This window comes from Pelobates fuscus, chromosome 10 (assembly GCF_036172605.1).
Source record: "Pelobates fuscus isolate aPelFus1 chromosome 10, aPelFus1.pri, whole genome shotgun sequence".
NCBI lineage: Eukaryota > Metazoa > Chordata > Amphibia > Anura > Pelobatidae > Pelobates > Pelobates fuscus.
Genome location: NC_086326.1, coordinates 56,735,456 through 56,755,589, shown reverse-complemented (window position 1 = coordinate 56,755,589; position 20,134 = coordinate 56,735,456). Strand labels below are relative to the sequence as shown.

General features: G+C 38.7%; 1 protein-coding gene across 1 annotated transcript in view; it reads left to right on the top strand.

Annotated features, from left to right (window-relative positions):
- The window catches only part of CABCOCO1 (ciliary associated calcium binding coiled-coil 1), a 70,705-nt gene that overhangs the window by 14,629 nt on the left and 35,942 nt on the right, over positions 1-20,134 (top strand). The window contains exons 4-5 of the mRNA XM_063433602.1: positions 4,362-4,506; positions 12,171-12,243. Of these exons, the coding sequence (XP_063289672.1) occupies positions 4,362-4,506; positions 12,171-12,243 (218 nt within the window). The remainder of the gene's footprint in view (positions 1-4,361; positions 4,507-12,170; positions 12,244-20,134) is intronic.

Sequence of the window (20,134 nt, the reverse complement as noted above, 5' to 3'; positions counted from 1 at the left end):
ATTTGATGTGTGGCCCAAGACAATTCCTCTTCACTCAATGCAGCCCAGGTAAGCCAAAACTTGGCCACATGATTGATTCAATGCTTTTCTATGGGAGATTTTAAATGTGATTGCAGCGCATGCATGTTAGGTCCCCTAACATGCTTCTCTATGAGGAGAATTGGATTGGACATCGGCAGAGGAGGTCATGCCTCCTCCGTCACGTTGTGGGAGTCGGAGAAGTAAGTGGTGCTGAGGATGCCTCGGTACTAAAAAAAAAGTTAAATAAAACTTGATTTTATTACTCTTATACTGCAAGTAGTTGGGAAAACAAGGGGGATGGAGTAGCAACAGGGACACTATAGCATTATGATTACAGATTTGTATTCCTAACGCTATAGTATTCCTTTAACATATAAGACAGATCAAGAATGGTCAAATAACAAACTGAAGTCAAAGGAGTACATAGTACCCAAAGGATGAGTAAGCAAGCCAAGGTCATGATAGGAGAGATCATATTAGTTAATATACAAGCCAATGTTAGAAATCAGAATAGTAAATGACACATAATAATGCACTATTGGGCTAAAAGTGACCACGACAGGGCACTAATTTCTTAAAGTATATATAGGCCGTCTAGCATCTTATATCATCAGTATGGGGCCAAAAGGAATGTTCCTCATCATTCTTGATGCTGAAATGGTGAACAGCTTTGCATCTAGCAAGAAACTAATGCTGGTGTGAGGAAGATACCCTGACAGTTATCAAGCTAGTAACAGATTGTCTAAGTGATTGTGAACATTCTGGATTAGTGACATTTCTTCAGAGCCAAAAAAGTCATTATTGGACCAGATTTAAAAATCCCTAAAATTTTGAAGTAGTTAACTCATTGTATACTATTTTAAGTAAAACAATGTTTGCTCTGTTGCTCCAAGTGGAAGGTCTTAAAATATTGTGAAATTATGCTGAATTATAATGAATCGATACAGATGGTTTATCACCATTTATGATTAAGTAACATTAAGCATAAAATCTTGTTAAATACTGTAACAAATAACATTGTAACTCTTTTCAGAAATATATGAGGTTTGCTGATTATATATATAAAAAAATTACCTTTTTCTGTTGAGGCCAGAAGAGGAAGGTGAGAGGAATGTTAGAAATTGCTTCAACCGTTTGAAACATCCATTGCAGTTCAGCAAACTGGATTATTCCACAGTAGACCATTTTAGTCTTCAAGTTCATCAGACATCCCATTCCACAGACTTCAAAATAGTGCCTATCACCAATTAACTGCCCGTTATACAACAAATAAAAAATTGAGATTACATATGTTGTGCGTATGATAACAAATGTTGGCTTGGCCTTGTATTTGAGGTTGCTGTGTTTGAGTTGGACCAAGAGTTCTAGATAACAATTTTCCACCCCCACAGTCCAAGAACTTCCTTCTGCTGTAAACCAAGTACACTGTGTGGTATAAAACAGAGCACAACCTTATAAGCACAATCTTATACCTCCAATATTTTTCCAATTGAAGCTAAAATTAGCTACAGGATTACTACACAACATTCGTTAATAAATTATTCAGAACTTGTGTCACCTGTTCTGCAAGTAATCTGTTTCTTTATTTCTTTAACTTAAACATGTACTCATTATTAACTAAAAAATATTTAATACTTAATATACTTAATAAAATATATGTATGTTTGTTTTTTATTTGGTCTGATATTGATTTTTGTTTTGGCCTTCAAAGAGCACAATTGATGAATAACAGGCAGATTTTTCTGACTCCACATGGAGCAGGGCGAGATTTACATATTACATGCCTCTAGGAATATATATAACTATAACTATAATATATATCGGAAAATATATAGGAAAATTCCTATATATAGAAAAATGCAGATAAAGTGAGGTTAGTTAATTTATTCAATGGACATTGAAGGCATAAAAATAAGTTAATGCATATTTCCATATGCTTTAACTGAATTTTAGACTAGACTAGAGTGGGGTTCAATTTAGTATTTGGTTACAGGGGATGTTTAGAATTAGAGGGACACTCCAGGCACCCAGACCACTTCTACCCATTGGAGTGGTCTGGGTGCCAACACCCACTACCCTTAACCCTGCAAGTGTAATTATTGCAGTTTTTTATAAACTGCAATAATTACCTTGCAGGGTAAACTCCACCTCTAGTGGCTGTCTACTAGACCGCAACTACAGGGCACTTCTGTGTCTCTAGCACAGATTTTCTGTGCTAGAGTGTCGCTGGACATCCTCACGCTGTGTGAGGACCTCCAGCGTCGCTCAATTCCCCATAGGAAAGCATTGAAAAGCATTTTCAATGCTTTCCTATGGGGAGCTCTAATGTGCATGCTCGGCATTGCCGCGCATGCGCATTAGGTCTCCCCGGCCAGCGGGCGGGATCAGTCTCACTCACCGGCCGACGTAATGCAGAGGAGGAGCGGCGGCGGAGGAAGAAGCAGCGACGTGGGACAGGTCGCTGCCTCTGGTAAGTGACTGAAGGGGTTTTCACCCCTTCAGCAACCGGGGATTGGGAGGTTGGAGGGAGAGGGGACTTGCAGTGCCAGGAAAACAACATATTGTTTTCCTGGCACTGGAGTTTCCCTTTAGGTTTAGCAATATAGTTGTATAAGATTGAGTATTGGGGTATATTGGGTGTTTAGTTTTTAGAGTTTTATTTTCAGGTTTAGATTTTGAGAATTTGTGACTAAGGAAATGTTTTTTTTATTTAGGCTTTGGGAAGGGTTAAATTTAGCTCTTCCCCATGTATGTTTTCTGTAGTTCTGTCAGCCTGCTATGATTGATTGTTGAGCTGCAGTGGATGATATACAGTTTGCATCACTGAGTTTCCTGTCCCTGCTCCTCTTGCAAGTATTTTCCTGTTTGAAAGACTGTTATTGGACAAATGGGAAGTTTTCCCTTCCATTACTGTCCAGCCTCACGCACAGACACTGGGGAAGCTGGGGCAGAACTGAGTATTATACATTCTATAACAGTCTCTGCAGCTTTCTGTGATCAAGTATAGGAGGTTGACTGGACTACTTATGAAACTGGCCATGGCTCCTGGTATTTATCTCTCCACTAGCCTAATTAAGCTCTAAAAAAGGCACATTACTAGTCCTGAAAACAGGCAGCCCACAAAAGGACATGTACCTACTCTACCTATTGGGAACTCTAGCCCTGCATGAAAAGTCATTCAGGCAGTACTTTCGGCTGAATTTTGAATGGCTGAAATTGTAGAAAATAGAGGTTACTTTAGTCAGCCATAGAGCTATAAGGGCTGAACAAATCAAGTATACTGTAAAAAGAATGAGTACCTTCATAGAATCATGAGGTGACAAACACCTATTGTATAAGAATCTGTGTTTATCTTAAGAGCAAGAATTCAGGGGTTGGGGATATTTCAGATTTTTTTTTTTATTGTATATCCACTGTAATATCCAATACGATGTATTGTTTTGTTGAATATTTTGCACTCATTGATTACAGCCTTGATAAAAATGTTTAAACTAAAAAGGTATGACCTATTCAAAGGCACCATTTGGAGTTTGTATAGAAAAACATTAGGGTCATTTTACAAATGCCCTGAAAAAGCAATTACGGTATATGCCATTCTTGAAAAATATAATTTCCTGTATTTTGGAAGAACTTTTCTTAAATATCTAGACAATTTGCAGTTTTTCTAGAGAATACTATACTTAAGTTTAAGAAAAAAATTAAAGATTTAAATACGGTGAAGCAAAATGCATGTGTATATTCTAAGAGATGGCCCTCTTGTAGACAAGAAATACAAGCTATATTTATTTGAAACATTTTATGCATAGCTTGCACAGAAAGTTAGACAAATCAGCAGTTTGTGTGTGGATTCTGTTCAAATATACTTAACTTAGTAAAATGTTGTACAAATTCAGAAATATTACAGAAACATTGTATGGAAATATTGCTGTCTAGCAATGAGGATGATTGCTTGTTTTGCAATAAGACTTAAAGCTTCTTAAACAATAGTATAGAAACACATACTACTTTGGAACATGTGGAGCTAATGTGGTCAAAATGCAAATATATATTTCAATATATCTATTTTTTACATTCACAATAAATAAACTGACATTGTAATAACTGCACCATATGTGCACTACATAATTTTAGTTTTTATCTTTCAATTAAAATGTAATTCACAGTTATTGAATATTTTTGACATATTTTCTTTCAATATGGAAATATGGAATCACTGTTCCGCTTGTATAACACATATTTTGTCTTTCTAAGAGTTGGTTTTATTCATTTCCATCATGAAATGATCAGTGGTAAAGCTAGTCTAAGTTATATTTTAGAATCACCTTTTCTTCTCATTTCAGCACGGCATGTGAAACTTGAAGAGAACTTAATAGAACTGTCAAGAACCATGACAGGCATAGGAAAAAGTCACCTTACTAGAAAAGGAAGCCTTCATTTCTTCACTGTTGAACAAGCTAAAGATATCATTGACTACTTGAAAATCAGGTACTGCATATTCCTTATATTTCTGAATAATCTTGATAACTTCAGACGTCCGTTATTCAGAAAAGACCATATTTTTCAGGCGTTGAAGCTAAACATACCCCAATATAAAATTTATTTTAGATTAGGGAAATTCTCAGCACTTGGCAAATCTTTAGGTAGAGTGCTACAACTTCTTAATATTAAAGGGACACTATAGTCACCAAAACACCTTTAGCTTAATGAAGCAGTTTTGGTGTATATATCATGCCCCTGCAGTCTCACTGCTGAATTCTCTGCCATTTAGGTTTTAAATCACTTTGTTCATGTAGGATTAGTCACATCTCCCTGCATGTTACTTACACAACCTTCCTAAACCTTCCTGTGGTAACAGCAGCAACGCTCTGAGCTCGCGAGAGGTGAACCCAGCGGAGCTGCAGGTTAGAGCTCCCCTGGGTCCTCTCTCCCTCCCTCCCCCCCTCCCCTGCCGGCTCCCAGCAGTACACTGCGAGCCGGCTGGAGAGGGAGATCTCTGATCTCCCCTCTGGTCCTTCAGAGCCGGCAGGGGAGAGGGAGGCACATTTCCCGGTGATATGATCATAAGATCATAGCACCGGGGAAATATCTTGCGGCAATTTATTGCTGGTTCGCAAAAGCTTTCACCCGACAGTACAGGTGATACTCAAAAAATTTGAATATCGTGCAAAAGTTCATTTATTTCAGTAATGCAACATAAAAGGGGAAACTAATATATGAGATAGACGCATTACATGCAAAGCAAGATAGTTCAAACCGTGATTTGTCATAAGTGCGATGATTATGGCTTACAGCTCATGAAAACCCCAAATCCACAATCTCAGTAAATTAGAATATTACATGCAATCAATAAAACAAGGAGTGTACATAGAACAATATCGGACCTCTGAAAAGTATAAGCATGCATATGAACTCAGAACTTGGTTTGGGCCCCTTTTGCAGCAATTATTGCCTCAATGCGGCGTGGCATGGAAGCTATCAACCTGTGGCACTGCTGAGGTGTCATGGAAGACCAGGATGCTTCAATAGCAGCCTTCAGCATTGTTCGGTCTCATGTCTCTCATCTTTCTCTTGGCAATGCCCCATAGATTCTCTATGGGGTTCAGGTCAGGCGAGTTTGCTGGCCAATCAAGCACAGTAATCTCACGGTCATTGAACCAGGCTTTGGTGATTTTGGCAGTGTTGGCAGGTGCCAAGTCCTGCTGGAAAGTCAGCATCCCCATACAGTTTGTCTGCGGAAGGAAGCATGAAGTGCTCCAAAATCTCCTGGTAGACGGCTGCGTTGACCCTGGACTTAATGAAGCACAATGGACCAACACCAGCAGATGATATGGCTCCCCAAATTAACACAGACTGTGGAAACCTCACACTGGACTTCAAGCATCTTGCAGTGTGTGCCTCTCCATTCTTCCTCCAGACTCTGGGTTCTTGGTTTTCAAATAAGATGCAAAAGTTGCTCTTATCAGAAAAGAGGACTTTGGACCACTAAGCAACAGACCAGGTCTGTTTTTCTTTAGCCCAGGTAAGACGCTTCTGACGTTGTTTGTTGTTCAGGAGCGACTTGACAAGAGGAATACGACATGAAGCCCATGTCCAGGATCCATCTGTGTCTGGTGGCTCTTGATGTACTGACTCCAGCCTCAGTCCACTCCTTGTGAAAGTCCCCAACACTTTTGAATTGCCTTTTACTGACAATCCTCTCCAGGCTGCGGTCATTCCTGCTGCTTGTGCACCTTTTTCTTCCACATTTTTCCCTTCCACATAACTTTCTATTAATGTGCTTTGATACAGCACTTTGGGAACATCCAACTTCCTTTGCAATTACCTTTTGAGGCGTTCCCTCCTTATGGAGGGTGTCAATTATGGTTTTCTGCACAACTGTCAGGTCAGCAGTTTTCACCATGATTATGATCCCTACTGAACCAGACTGAGAGACTATTTAGAGGGCTCAGAAACCCTCTGCAGGTGTTATGGCTTACATAGCTGATTATAGTGGGATACTGTGAGCCTAGAATATTGCACATTTTTACAATATTCTAATTTACTGAGATTGTGGATTTAGGGTTTTCATGAGCTGTAAGCCATAATCATCGCACTTATGACAAATCACGTCTTGAACTATCTTGCTTTGCATGTAATGCGTCTATCTCATATATGAGTATCCCCTTTTATGTTGCATTACTGAAATAAATTAACTTTTGCAGATATTCAAATTTTTCGAGTATCACCTGTATAGTCGGGAGAAAGCTTTCGCGGACCGGCAATAAAGTCTTGAGGAACGGCGCTGGTCCGCGACCTGGGGGTTGGTAACCCCTGCTATGGGCCTCTGTGATACCTTGCAGTTGGTGTGTGACCATGTGACCAATAACCAAGTCTATCAGCCTACCAGCCATCTACCATGGTCTGTTTGACCTGCTTAGAGGTGTGTATGTATGGTGTTCTACAATCTTCTTATGTAGTACGGCAGTTCTGCAGGGATGATGTCCTGAGGGACGCCCCTTATTTTTACATTCTGGTGTCTGTGCCTGCCTTCCATGTCTTCTAGGCCTTGATTGAGTAAGCTCTGCCGATGTGGCCTCTAATGCAGTGTAACATGAAGTAAGGTCTTGCTTATCTTCCTCCACCGCCTAGACACAGCCTTCCACAGTATGAATCTCCTCTCACTTTGGCGAGGACAACTGCAAAAAGCTGTTGAATGGTGCGAAAGAGACCTATAATGTCCTCTTTAGTGAAGGGTGGAAGACAGCTCATTGTCCTCATCAGAGGATGAGAGGTGCAGTTCACCTGTAGTTAGAATCTCGTCCAGCGTGTCTAGTGCCTGTTTCTCAGAGGAGGCCGAAAATGAATCGACATTTTCTTTTGGCGGGAAGGCTTCAGGGACCTTGGCAGGTCAGAGCAGAAGATCTCTTATATCTCATATATCCTCGGTACAGGAAACTTTTACAGGTCCCTGGCATCTGGACTTCTTCACCATTCTTGTGAGTGACTTTTTATTGCTTTTTGGTGTAAGAATAAAGCGTTTTAGTAGGCTAAAACAAGCTTAGTGTCTCTGAGCTTTACTGCAACAGTCTGAGCTAATCATATGCTCATCTGCTGCTTTGTTAATAGCCTTCTAGACCCTGCAGGAGCCTCCTGAATGTGATTAAAGTTCAATTTACAGAGCAGGCGATAAAAACGTCTAATGCAAGTTAACATCTGATTGAAAATAAAGCAATTTTGTTCATGCAGTCTGATGGAGTCACAGACAGGGGATGTGTGGCTCGGACTGCATAAACTAAAACAAAAGTGAATTAACTATTAAATGGCATTGAATTGAGCAGTGAGACTGCAGGGGCATGATCTATACAGTACAACTGCTTCATAAATCTAAAGTTGCTTTGTTGCCTATAGTTTGACTTTAAAGAAACACTGTAGGCACTGTCTGATGTTCTCCTTTCATTGAGCGTTAAACAGTTTTTTATGTTAACATGTATTATGGTAAACAAGAATTCCCAGCAGTTTAGTGTTTAACAGCACAAAAATGGTTCAACATTGAATTGAGGGACAGTGCCAGAGGACTTCAGGCACCATAAACAAATCACAGAGATTAAATGATTATAGTAACTACAGTGTCCTTTTAATAAGACAATTGCCATCTTGCATGAATATTCTTCTTGGGCTAGGATATGATTGGTTTTTCTAACATTCCTGTTTAAATACGGCTTTTATTGCAGTGCCATATATCTATATTGCTTTGTTATGGCACTATTCTGAAAATTCTTGCATTGATCTTAGCACATATCCTTCTCTTTATAATATCATGCTTCAGTTTGAAAATATGGTCCAACTATGTTGCTGACGTCCTAGTAAATAGTTATGCACAATAAATTATGTATTCTTCAATTAGTAGCTTTACATATATCCCAACATTTCAAAGGAAGAAACAGGGACACTATAATTTTAGGAATATGAGGGGCATAGCTGTCCTGAGAAATTTTAGGTGATTTACTAATAACATCTTATTCAACTAAAATTTAATTTAGTCGAAGAATAATGCGTCTTGCAGGTAGTAAGTGTAACAAAAGATAAAAGAGCATACAAACATAAGAAGAACATTTGGTGGTAGATAAGGTACAGGCTAACGATCGTTACCCACAGGCAGTTCTGTTGTCTGGAGTTTCTCTTTTCTCTGCAGCTGATGTAATTCTAGGTGATCTGATAACCTCTTCTTAAAATATCTCATTGGAGATTGCGGTTCATCGTCCCTCCTCATTCCCCATCTTAATACTTTGCTGTGTAGATGTTTTTTTCTTTCTCTTTCATCTTCTCTTTAAATCAGGGGTGGGGAACCTTTGACCCTCCAGATGATTTGGACTACATCTCCCTTGATGCTTTTGCGAGCATTATGGCTGTAAGACCATTATGAGAGATGTAGTCCAAAACACCTGGAGGACCGAAGGTTCCCCACCCCTGCTTTAAATCTTTGTGTCCCATTCATTACGCTAACCTTTATTTTATTTTCTTGGTTTATGCTTTTCGTTCCCCTTCTTTGGCTACCACCCAAGCTTGATGATTGCTATATTGATCCCGTCTCACTAGGGTTTGCACCAACAACACCAAAGGTTGCTCTCAAAGCTCCACTGTGTTGAACTTTTTTGATGTGTTTGCAGCAGTTAACCTTCTTCTTCTGAGAGTACTTGCCTATGTAATAGAATTAATATTCCTGAGAACAGTTAAATTTTAGGTTGTTCTTCATGTAAGGATTACTCTTGTGCGTGACTCGGGTATTTACAATTTGTTTATTTTGATATAATATGACTTAATCATAGTTATTTTTTTTAAGTTGAGAAGTGCTGCAGTTTTTTCTTTCTTTTTTTTTTTTTAAATATGTCTTTCTTTATTTTTCTCTTTTTCTCTTGGTCATAACCAATGCTGAGTACAGGAAAAAGAGCACAATTAACCAAGGCTGATGTAATACAACACCACATGTACAGAATGCATAATTTAAACCTTCTGTTAATCAACCTGCCTCAGAAAAATCACTTTATAAAATGGACCCTCCTTCTAAATAGGTTTATTACATTTAGAATTTGATACTTGCTCTTAAATATATTTGGACATGGGCCAAGTGCTGCATCTCAGAGTTATTGTCTAATAAATCTGACACAGAGATTACATTAATTATAAGTATACTACCCGATGTAATGCATACTGCTGCCTTGTAAAGTAATTATATTCTATGTTATGTGATATAAGCATGACATCCTGTTACCCACTGACCTTGCGAGATTGATGACGAATTTTCAGTTTGGAAAATAATTGGGGGTGGGGAACAGATTCTGTTAGATTACAGTTAAATATGAATGTTCGAGAGCTAAACCATATTCATTTAAAATTAATTATGACATATTAACTAAATAAACCTAATTTTTAATACATTAAACTTCTGAAAACAATACATACAACTTGAACATATATTAGAATGAAATGCATAACTTTTTGCTTTTTGCTAGGTTAAACAAATTATTGACATTATTTGCTGGTGGTTTTTTTTTTTCAGTTTTTTGTTACTTGCTATCCTGGACAGCAGTGTACTAAGTTGGGAACGTGGCTGTGGTGGGGGTTGGGGGTGGGGGGGGGGGGGGAGAAGTGTACTTCACCTGACAGAAGGCAGGGGCTCAACAGAGCAGCCCCCTCCCACCATATCAGGCATCTACCAACTGGCAAATTGCTTTAGAGAGGCTGCCATGCATGGTGTATGTAGTTCTGGAGCGGGCAACGAGGCTGCTAATGGGATTCTTCTGCACTGATTTCTAAGCTCCCTTGCACGCTTCGTACTGTGCATCTGTATGTGAATGTTAATATGTGCGTGTGATTTAACTAACCAATTTACAAAAAGGGGTTGGGGTGCAAAGTAAAACAAAAATAAATATCTACAGTTTATCATAAAAATCAATTTTTACCACGTGCCAAGAAACATAGGTACGCTTCTTACCCTAGACTCTGAGCTGAGGAACAGTGACCAGGGTGGGACAGTACGTAACTGTCTCACTCCGGGACTGAAACACTAGGCGGACTCTCCAGTAGTTCCTGGGGCTTAACCCCTAGTTTCAAAGTAAGAGTGACAATGTCTATTTATTGGAGTAAAACTCCACAAATAGGTGTCAACTGGAATAAATTAGCGAGAAATTAATGAAAAAATCTTAATATTTACATGTACCTATTCCCCTTAAAGTCTCCCTAAATATATAGAACGTCATTCAGAAAAAAATTGTCCTAAGCCCATTGGCTAAACCTCTTATGACTCTATCTTGAATGTTTCTGTTAACCAGAATTTGGACTTTAATCAATATGGTTTATAGCTGGAGTAGGAATTTAATGATCAAGTGAGTGATAGTCTAGGTATTTCTCTCATGGGGGTATCCTCTGTAATTGGTTGATAGAGGATTACTCAAGAGATAGTGATAATAGGTTATGAATGCTTTATCCTAATAATCCCTTAAAATATGGTAGAGCGCTCAGTAATCATAGTATAAAAAGTGGGATTGAATGCATGCGTCAGCTAACTGTAACCACGTTCAACTTCTTTGGTAACGATGTAACAGTAAAATTGTATTGTAACCATTGATATTCTTAAAAAGACCTATGAGTCAACTTAATGACTAGTAGCTAAAATGCCATGTGTGATCTTGTATCAAAGAGTATACAGAAACAATGTATAGCTGGCATGCAGTCAAATGCTGAGTGTTACCCTGTACTCTGTTACTCTGTACAGAATATCCAATTTTAATAGAGGAAAGCTATAGGAAGGGCAATGACTTGTGATAAGGAATACTGATTGCAAACAAAGGAGGATCCGTACTCTCATCACTTGTAGACCTAGGTGCACTGTACTTAGGGCTGGCAAACCCCCATTCCATATAGTGAAGACAATGTAATCCATGCGCTCAGGGTCTTTTTTCAAACAGCAGTTTCAAACACGGCAACGTTTCGATTCACACTCTGATCTTTGTCAAGCAGCGTGTTTCTCCAGTAAAGCTACTGTTTGAAAAAGACCCTGAGTGCCTGAACTATATTGTCTTCACTTGTGATAAGGAACAGAGATAGAGAAAACAGGCACTGTAAAATAGGTTTGTTACAAGCAATTATGGCATTGGATGGATTTAATTTGGGCATGTCTGATCTAGGTTGGAATAAGTCATAATACTTAAAATGCGAGTAAATGCATTACTCTTCGGTTTCTTCTTTACTGAACTTCATCCTATCAAATACAAAACACTGAATGACCTAAGTAAATGTTGTTTCTGGGGTATTCAGAGTCGCGTACCCGCTGTATTAAAAAAATAAATAAATAAATAAAACAGGGAAAACTTGAAGTTAAGTGTTATGATTACTTACTCTCTGAGCGATTTAGTCTTTTATTTTCTCTGTAATTTGCTCTATAGTGATTGCAAATACCGGGTACACTTTCAGCTAATGTTGAACCAGCTTCCAGAATCCACAGGGACATCTGCTTTTTTGGAAGTTGTAGGGAACTCCCCTTTTGTTGAGCATACTATTTTTCAATTACTATTATCCTTACAGTTTAGACTATAAGAAATGATTTATCTTTTTCAAATCTGTAAGTATTACCTTAAATAATGGCAGTCTTTTTTTTTGTTTTATACTTCTAGCTTATTTCAACACTACAGGCTTTATGAATACATGTTCAAGTTCCCAAGAGATGAAATGGTCATATGTGCACAGGTAAGTTTGTGAAAGATCCACATAAAATACATTTATAGACAAAATGTGAAAACTCAGACATACCATCAATATGGCGTTCCTTAAAAAAGAGAGGCATCAGGATTAATAAAGAGTGTTTAGAGGGCATTGGGCAAAAAATGGGGACTGTCCTTTCTTAAATAGGGACACTTTGGAGGTATGCTGCATTTGGGATGTACTTGGAAACCAGAGAATATCTGAATATACCTTTCCTGGTGAAACACTTTGTTGTTATTATTATTATTATTATTATTATTATAGAATTCAGCATAGATATTTACTCCAGTTTACTTGATCACCCTTTTGCAATTAAAGAAGGATTTTACATCTTAATGTAAAATGTAACCATGCGGAGAGCCACAGGATTCAACAGGATTTAGGATGACTACTAATCATTTGAAACAGTTTTCTGACAGATTTTGATAGTTTGCCCAAAACTGTTAAATCAAGGCCATAGTGTTTGTATCAAATGTTCAGTAGAAAACTCAAGTCCAGAAATCAATATAGATTCTTCGATATTGATTGAAATGCTGACTATATGTTAGCTACTTGTATGATATAAAGGACAACTGTATTTAACTGTTTATAATTCCCATGAATGCTCAACTTTGGGTTATCGGAGATCTTGATTACAGATGTGTAAATCATTCACCATCCACTAGACACTGTACTGAACTGGTGCTTGCCAAAAAATCTAAAACAAAACCCATATAAATCTCAATGCAAAGCTGCTCACACTGGTAGTGTATCCTTACAACCACCTAAAAGACAACCAAAAACTATATGATCCGTGGAGGGCTTCACAGATCCTAAAATACAATCCTGGTATTACAATTCTAAAACTGTGTACCGTTAAAGTGCAATAGTGCCACAGCAAAACCAGCGGCTCGTGTAAATTATGTAAAACCACAAATTCCTTTCAAAACTGCTGTTCCACAGGTCAATTAAAAAAAATTGTGAATTGTGAATTCTGAATCACATAAAACATTATCAATATAACAAAATGATCTAGTGCATAAAGCATCCAATTTTCAATTACATGGAAAATTAATTCATTTAACAAAGTGATCTAGTCCATAGACATAACATCTTATACTCATTAATGTGCAATCTAAAAACTGTTGTGTAAAAATGTGAAACATTTTGAGTATACTACTCTGTATTCTAGTGCAGATGGTACAAAACTAAAATATACAAATAAAAATATATGGATCCACTAGTGTGCCCATGCACATTTTCCGGAGCCCAAAATGGCTCTCTATAAAATGTAGTGGAGCCAATAGAGGGTGACTCCCTCCCTCCTTTCAGCGACGAACGGCAAGCACTCTTCCTTTGTGGGTGGATGAAAGTACATACAGTATGTATAAGAAAAAAAGGAAATTTAGTGCAACATTGCAAAACTAAATTTATAAATGTGAATAGATGGTAAAGGTTTCACTCACATATACCAGGTGTTTTTACCAGCTACTTTAGCTCCTGCCTTGGAAAGACCTCTCAGTGGTGTGTAATACAGTCAACTGAGAAGCCTGTGATTGGACAGCTTTAAACACATGCGGCCAGTACGTAATACTTCTCATTAAGAAGCCTCTGATTCTGTATTCCCCAGCACAGAAAGTCTGTGCCACAGAAGAATGGGAACCGCAGATATTACTTTTCTATTGCACATACCCCAAAAGATAACATGCAAAAATAATTACATGCATATTTTTGTTGTGGGTATGAATGCTTAATATGTATTATTTACTTTTTTATTATATACATTGTGTTCCTTTAATTCTCAAACTTTAGTTTTTAAGATAGAAGTTTATAGAGATGTAAAATCACAAGCTACAAAGTAATTTAGCTGGAGGACCGAAACCAGATTTGGAACATTGTCTAGGTCTCCCCTAGGGTAACCCATCTGAGGCTGTCATTGTTACATGCGCTCTTTCTAAATCTCAGCAACAATACTGTAAGAGTTCATTTTAGATTTGGCTTGTGGTTTAATAAATGTCAGCAGTGTTACACTCTGAAATTTCTTTTATGACTTTATTCCGAAGTACACTTCAATCAAATTCTTGCTACGAAAACCTTGATTGGTGATATGTTGTAGCTGTTTGGATTGGTAAATAGTCACTATTTTAGCTAAAAGATTACGGAGCTTTTCTTCAGTATATTGTTTTCCACTGGCAGTAATTCTTGATTTTATTTTCGTATACACACATACTTGAGATTGTGTGGTTTATTTCTTTTTTTTGTTGTTACAAATGGTTTATTATTATTTGTTTTAATGCTTTGAACATATGAATTGTGTAGTATATTTACATAATTTAATAAATCCTAATATGTTTGCACTTTTTCTTGTTTCATCACCAAATACTGCTCTACAGGGGTACAGAGTTGTGTGCGTCTTTTTTAGAATCCCCTTGCTGAAGGAGGGGGAGGAGTGTGGCTGACATTGTAGCAAGATGGAGGTGTAAATTTAAATTCATCCAATAGATACCCTGAAAAAAATATTAGAGACCCAGTTATCTAAAAATAGTTTGGTTTTCTTTAAAATGAAGCTACAATCATGTTGCAACATTTAGTTCACCATAAAAAGTATCATAACTTTGATTTCCCAGAGGCAATGGAGACTATCACTGGAGAGGATCGAGTAAGCGTGACTCTCCTTATGTACTGCACAAAGCAGAAATTCACGTGTGACATGCAAAATACTGGAGGTACTTCTGCATATTGCTTCTGAAAAAACTTCACACCACAAGGAGTAAAAGAAAGACTTAGAAATAGAAAACAGAACAGCACATGTTGAGATCAAGCTAAGGGAACTTGTGGGGCCCCAAAATAGCCCTGCTGACCAAATCAAACAGATGGAAGCACCACTGTAGGCATGTGTGTCAGGATTATAGTTGATCCAGCGCGCAGAATAGTATTACACCTAGGACTAAGGATAACGTCTAACCGGACCTTAGAATGGCCGTACTTAACGTACCTGAAAATAGTCAAAATCCTTGCCGAGGTCAGGGACACAGAAAGGGACACAACGATGAGGAAAGCCAGAAGTCAAGGAAACCAGAAATTAGGGAAGTCAAAACGAAGCAAAAGTCAAATACCACAAAAACGCAATCAGGAACACACTCTCGGATAACCAGTTAGTAGAAACCACGACAGTGCACTGACAGAAAGGTAATTTGGGTTTAAATAGCCCTCCTTAGGCTATAATTTGCTGTCTCTGAACCCTCTCTGCATGCTCGTCTATTACGTGATGTCACATGCTCGTTTTCGCCATCTTTGATGTGGGCGGAGGTTAGTCTCCTATTAAAACCGGAACCGCAGTGGCCGGTCACTGGGGACCGGAATAGAAGGAGGTCAGGCAGCGGTTTGCCATGACCAGGGTAAGTATGAGATTTTTCTGTCGGCGTGACCACTATGTTTGTGCGGTCATGCCAGCAGAATCGCAGGGAGCCATGACAATGTGAAAATAAGCTGAAGGACATAAATTGTCAGAATAACCACCACTTGTGGGGGCTTCTTGAGTCAGTCACTAATTCTATGCTATGTGCTTTTTTTTTTTTTTTTTTTAAATAGTCTCCCTTGATATTCTTCAAACAATGCTTCATTTAGACAGAATCACAGAAACATATTGCTATAAAAACATTATCTACTCTGTACATGCTTCTGAAAAGAAAATTGTTTCCTCTTAAGCATAATCATGGAAAAGAGACATCATGTATACCATTTGATAAGGACCAATTGACCAGAGTCTTAAAAACTCACAGAGACCTTAGCTATTATAAAGGGAGCTCTAAAAATGGGGGGAAATGCATGATCATTCTAGAGATGGAGCAACCCATCTTTTCTTCTGTATTGGAAACTAGTTGTGGACACAATGGGGATATCCACTGTATTATCTTTACCAATTAAAGTGGAATACTTCCTGTTATTCTTGCTCCACAGTGGGATCCCTAAACCACAACTAACATGTATTTTAAATGTTACTATAGTCATTAATACAGTATATATGAGGAATTGGACAAACTCCAGCAACAATATACAAGTGCAGCTCAACTACATATAGGAAAAACTAGCTCATAAACAATCCGAAAGAACCAGGAACATGTGGGACTCTATCCTTGTTAAACCAAGTTTATGATTCACCCAGACAGATCATGTAGCTACCACCAGGGCCGGACTGGTCCACCGGGATACCGGGAAATTTCCCGGTGGACCGCAGCACCTGTGACTGGGCTGACAGCCCCATTCAGAATTGATCAGGCTCCTGTGATCCCGGCCGGCCATGTGTGAGCTGTGCGGCCGCACAGAGCACCATGGGAGCAGGGGAGCCAGGCGGCCGACACAGCTAACATATGGCCGGACGGGATCATTAAAAAAAAATTGCGGTGGGGCGGAGCTAGCGTGCGGCAGGGGCGGGGCTTACTGTGTGGTGGGGGCTTGGCTAACTACAGCATGGGAAGCAGGAAGGAGTCCCTGCTGGCTGCTTCCCCAACACAAAGCCTCCAGGAGCTCCAAGGGATGTGGAGGTAAGAAGCAGGTCCGTGTGTGTGTGTGTGTGTGTGTGACTGTGTGACTATGAGTGTGTGACTGTCTGTGTGTGTGTTTGACTGTCTGTGAGTGTGTGTGTGACTGTGTGTGTGTGACTGTATGCCTGTGTGTGTGACTGTGTGTGTGTGTGTGTGTGTGTGAGAGAGACGGTCTGCCTGTGTGTGTGTGTGTGTGTGTGAGTGTGTGGCTCTCTGCCTGTGTATGTGGCTGTCTGCCTGTGTATTTGACTGTCTGCCTGTGTGTGTGTGTGTGTGTGTGTGTGTGACTGTCTGCCTGTGTGTGTGTGTGGCTGTCTGCCTGTCTCTGTATGTGTGGATGTTTGCCTCTGTGTCAGTGACTGTCTGCCTCTGTGTGTGTGTGCTCGCATCTGCTAGTAAGGGAGCCTCTGTGTGTGTGTGCCTGCTAATGAGTTTGTGTGTGTGTGTGTGCCTGCTAGTGAGTGACCTTGTATGTGTGTCAGTGAGCTTGTCTATAGGGATCATATGTGTGTGTGTGTGTGTTAGTGAGCTTGTCTGAAAGGAGCATGGGTGTGTCGGAGCCTGTCTGTGGTGAACATGTGTGTACAGTGAGCTTGTCTGTAGTAAGCATGAGTGTGATCGTGAGCTTGTCTGTAGTGACCATATGTGTGTCAGTGAACTTGTCTGTAGTGAGCATGTGTGTTAGTGAGCTCTTCTGTAGGGAGCATGTGTGTGTGTCAATGGGCTTGTCTGTGTGTGCGCGTCAGTGAGCTTGTCTGTAGTGAGCGTGTGTGTGTGTGACAGTGAGCTTGTCTGTAGTAAGCTTGTGTGTGTATCAGAGTTTGTCTGTACTAAATTTGTGTGTGTGCCATTAATCTTGTCTGTGTGTGTCATTGAGATTGTCTGTCAATGAGCCTATGTGTGTGCATCAGTAAGATTGTCTGTGTCTTTGTGTGAGTATGCTTTACTGTATAATTTAATTACCCTAAAAGAACTAATATTTTGAATTAGAAGAAGAAATGTATCAAATATATATATATATATATATATATATATATATATATATATATATATATATATATATATATATATATATATATACTGTTGCATCACCAGGGCTCCAGTATCCAGGCAATTGAACGTAACGTTTATTGAAATATTTAAGAGAAGATCAATGTTTCAGTCCCTCCTGTGGACTTTCGTCATGATCCTGATGCAAGTCCACAAGAGGGACTGAAACGTTGATCTTCTCTTAAATATTTCAATAAAAGTTACATTTTAAGGAAATCCGAGAGTGCAGCCAAATATTTCAATTGCCTATATATATATATATATGTATATATATATATAGAAACACCCTACATAGCACAATGACTTATGGGGCTGGCATAGATTTTTTCCCAGGGCTGCTTCATAACCCCAGTCCGGCCCTGGCTACCACTAACCTTGGCTGGTAAAGTAAAATGATGGAGACCAAGATATTTCTCCTGCCTGTCATCTGTTTGGATTGTAAGCCAAAAAAAAAATATCCGAACACATATAGGCTCTTTCCCAAACTGCAGACTTTTTTTAATCTGAATAGGCAACATTATGGCTTACACTGGAGCTTTTCTCAAGCCACATCTTTTTTTAATGGCATGGTGTGATAGTCCTTTTTTGTTTCTTTTGCGCTTTTTACTCGTAGGTTGGAATCCCGGCAGGGTTGACTCAGCCCTTCATCCTTCCGAGGTAGATAAAATGAGTACCATTAAATTGGGTAATCGTAACAACCCCTGGATGTTGGGCTAAGGTAACATCCCCAGGACGTACTTGAAAACCAGAGTAATCTGAATGTGCCTTTCCTGGTTAAATACTTTGTTTTACATTACTTACGTTACTGTTTATTATGTGTGCTTTCTTTTTTGTTTCTGACTTTTGACTTTTGGGCAAAACTGAATTAAATTCACTCTAAAAAGTAACCTTTTTTAAGCAAATTTTGTCATAGTATAACATCTTAAAGACTAACAATAGAATAATTCATAACAAACCAGACTTTACATATCTTAAATAAAAAAGTGTCCCACCCGTCAACAATGGCATGATTATATAGATCTGAAAAATGCTAAATAAGCATGACATGCCATCCCAACCCTTATATCACATGGCTGCGTAAACAGAAGGATTAACACAGTGATCTGTGAGTTATATGTATAAAAAAAGGTTATTCTTTTGTACTTTGCCTTCTAGGCCATAAGTTGTCAGCCTCCTCCCCCCCCCCCATGTTGTCAGCCTCCTCCCCCCCCCCCCCCCCCCATGTTGTCCCATATTATCCTATGGAAAATTGTATACAAAGAAATATATTTAATGTAGTGTTTTTAAATAATCCTAATTTCTATGAATTATATTTAGGCAGCTAGTAACGAAAACAATTCTCACTCTGTGTTTCTTGCATCCTTGACATAAAAAGGTTTTGCCCATGTGGCTGATTTCCTCTGGTAATGTGTAATATACAATGCTGCTTCACTGAGTCCATACCAAAACCACATAACAAAATATATCATACATACATTTTCCCCATAAAATAAATGTCATTTCCATAAAATAAACATCATTTTTTGCTTTGTGTTTTGAAATCTGAAAGATTTTATTCCCTCCCCCCCCCCCCCCCCCCACTCCACCCCCCCCCCCCCCAGTGGAATTCACTGAAATGCAGAAAAGTACTCCACCTATTAAATCATTACATTAAAACATAGATAAAATAGTTTTTCTTCTCACTATCTCAGTTAGGAAGTACAGTTAGAATTTAAAGGAAGCATCCTGAGCTTTAGAAGTAGGTTAGCCTTTCCTGCCTTTGTTATACTTGGTGGTATCAGTATGATTCAGTCTCTTACTCTTGTATACAGAAATGCAGTTTTAATATTACTTTTATGTTTGTAAATAACAAAAAAATCAGGAATGTTGACCTTTTTGTGCATAATTTAATACTTTGTTACCGGCTATATGTGTACAATTTGTTTTAGATTTGCATTATATTTCAAGAATAAGTATGATTAGAGGTTTATTTAAAATTTGAAAGGGACACATAATATGTGTGGTATATTAGTATTATTTATTTGCTGGTAATCTAGCATCAAGTTCACATTTAGGTAGGAATGTAGGACCCCCTTATGTGGGACTCTTGTGGTTCTTCCTATGTTATTTTCTAATTTACTTCTAGCTTCTTTCTAAATGCTTACCTTTTCCGGGGAAGGAGTGCCTAGGATTATAGGTGACTTGGAGAGGGAGGGCTGTGTTCTTTTTCCATACAGTCATGCTCAAAAGTGTGCATACCCTTGGAGAATTGGTAATATATGTACCATTTCTAAAGAAAACATGAGAGAGCAGGCAAACCACAT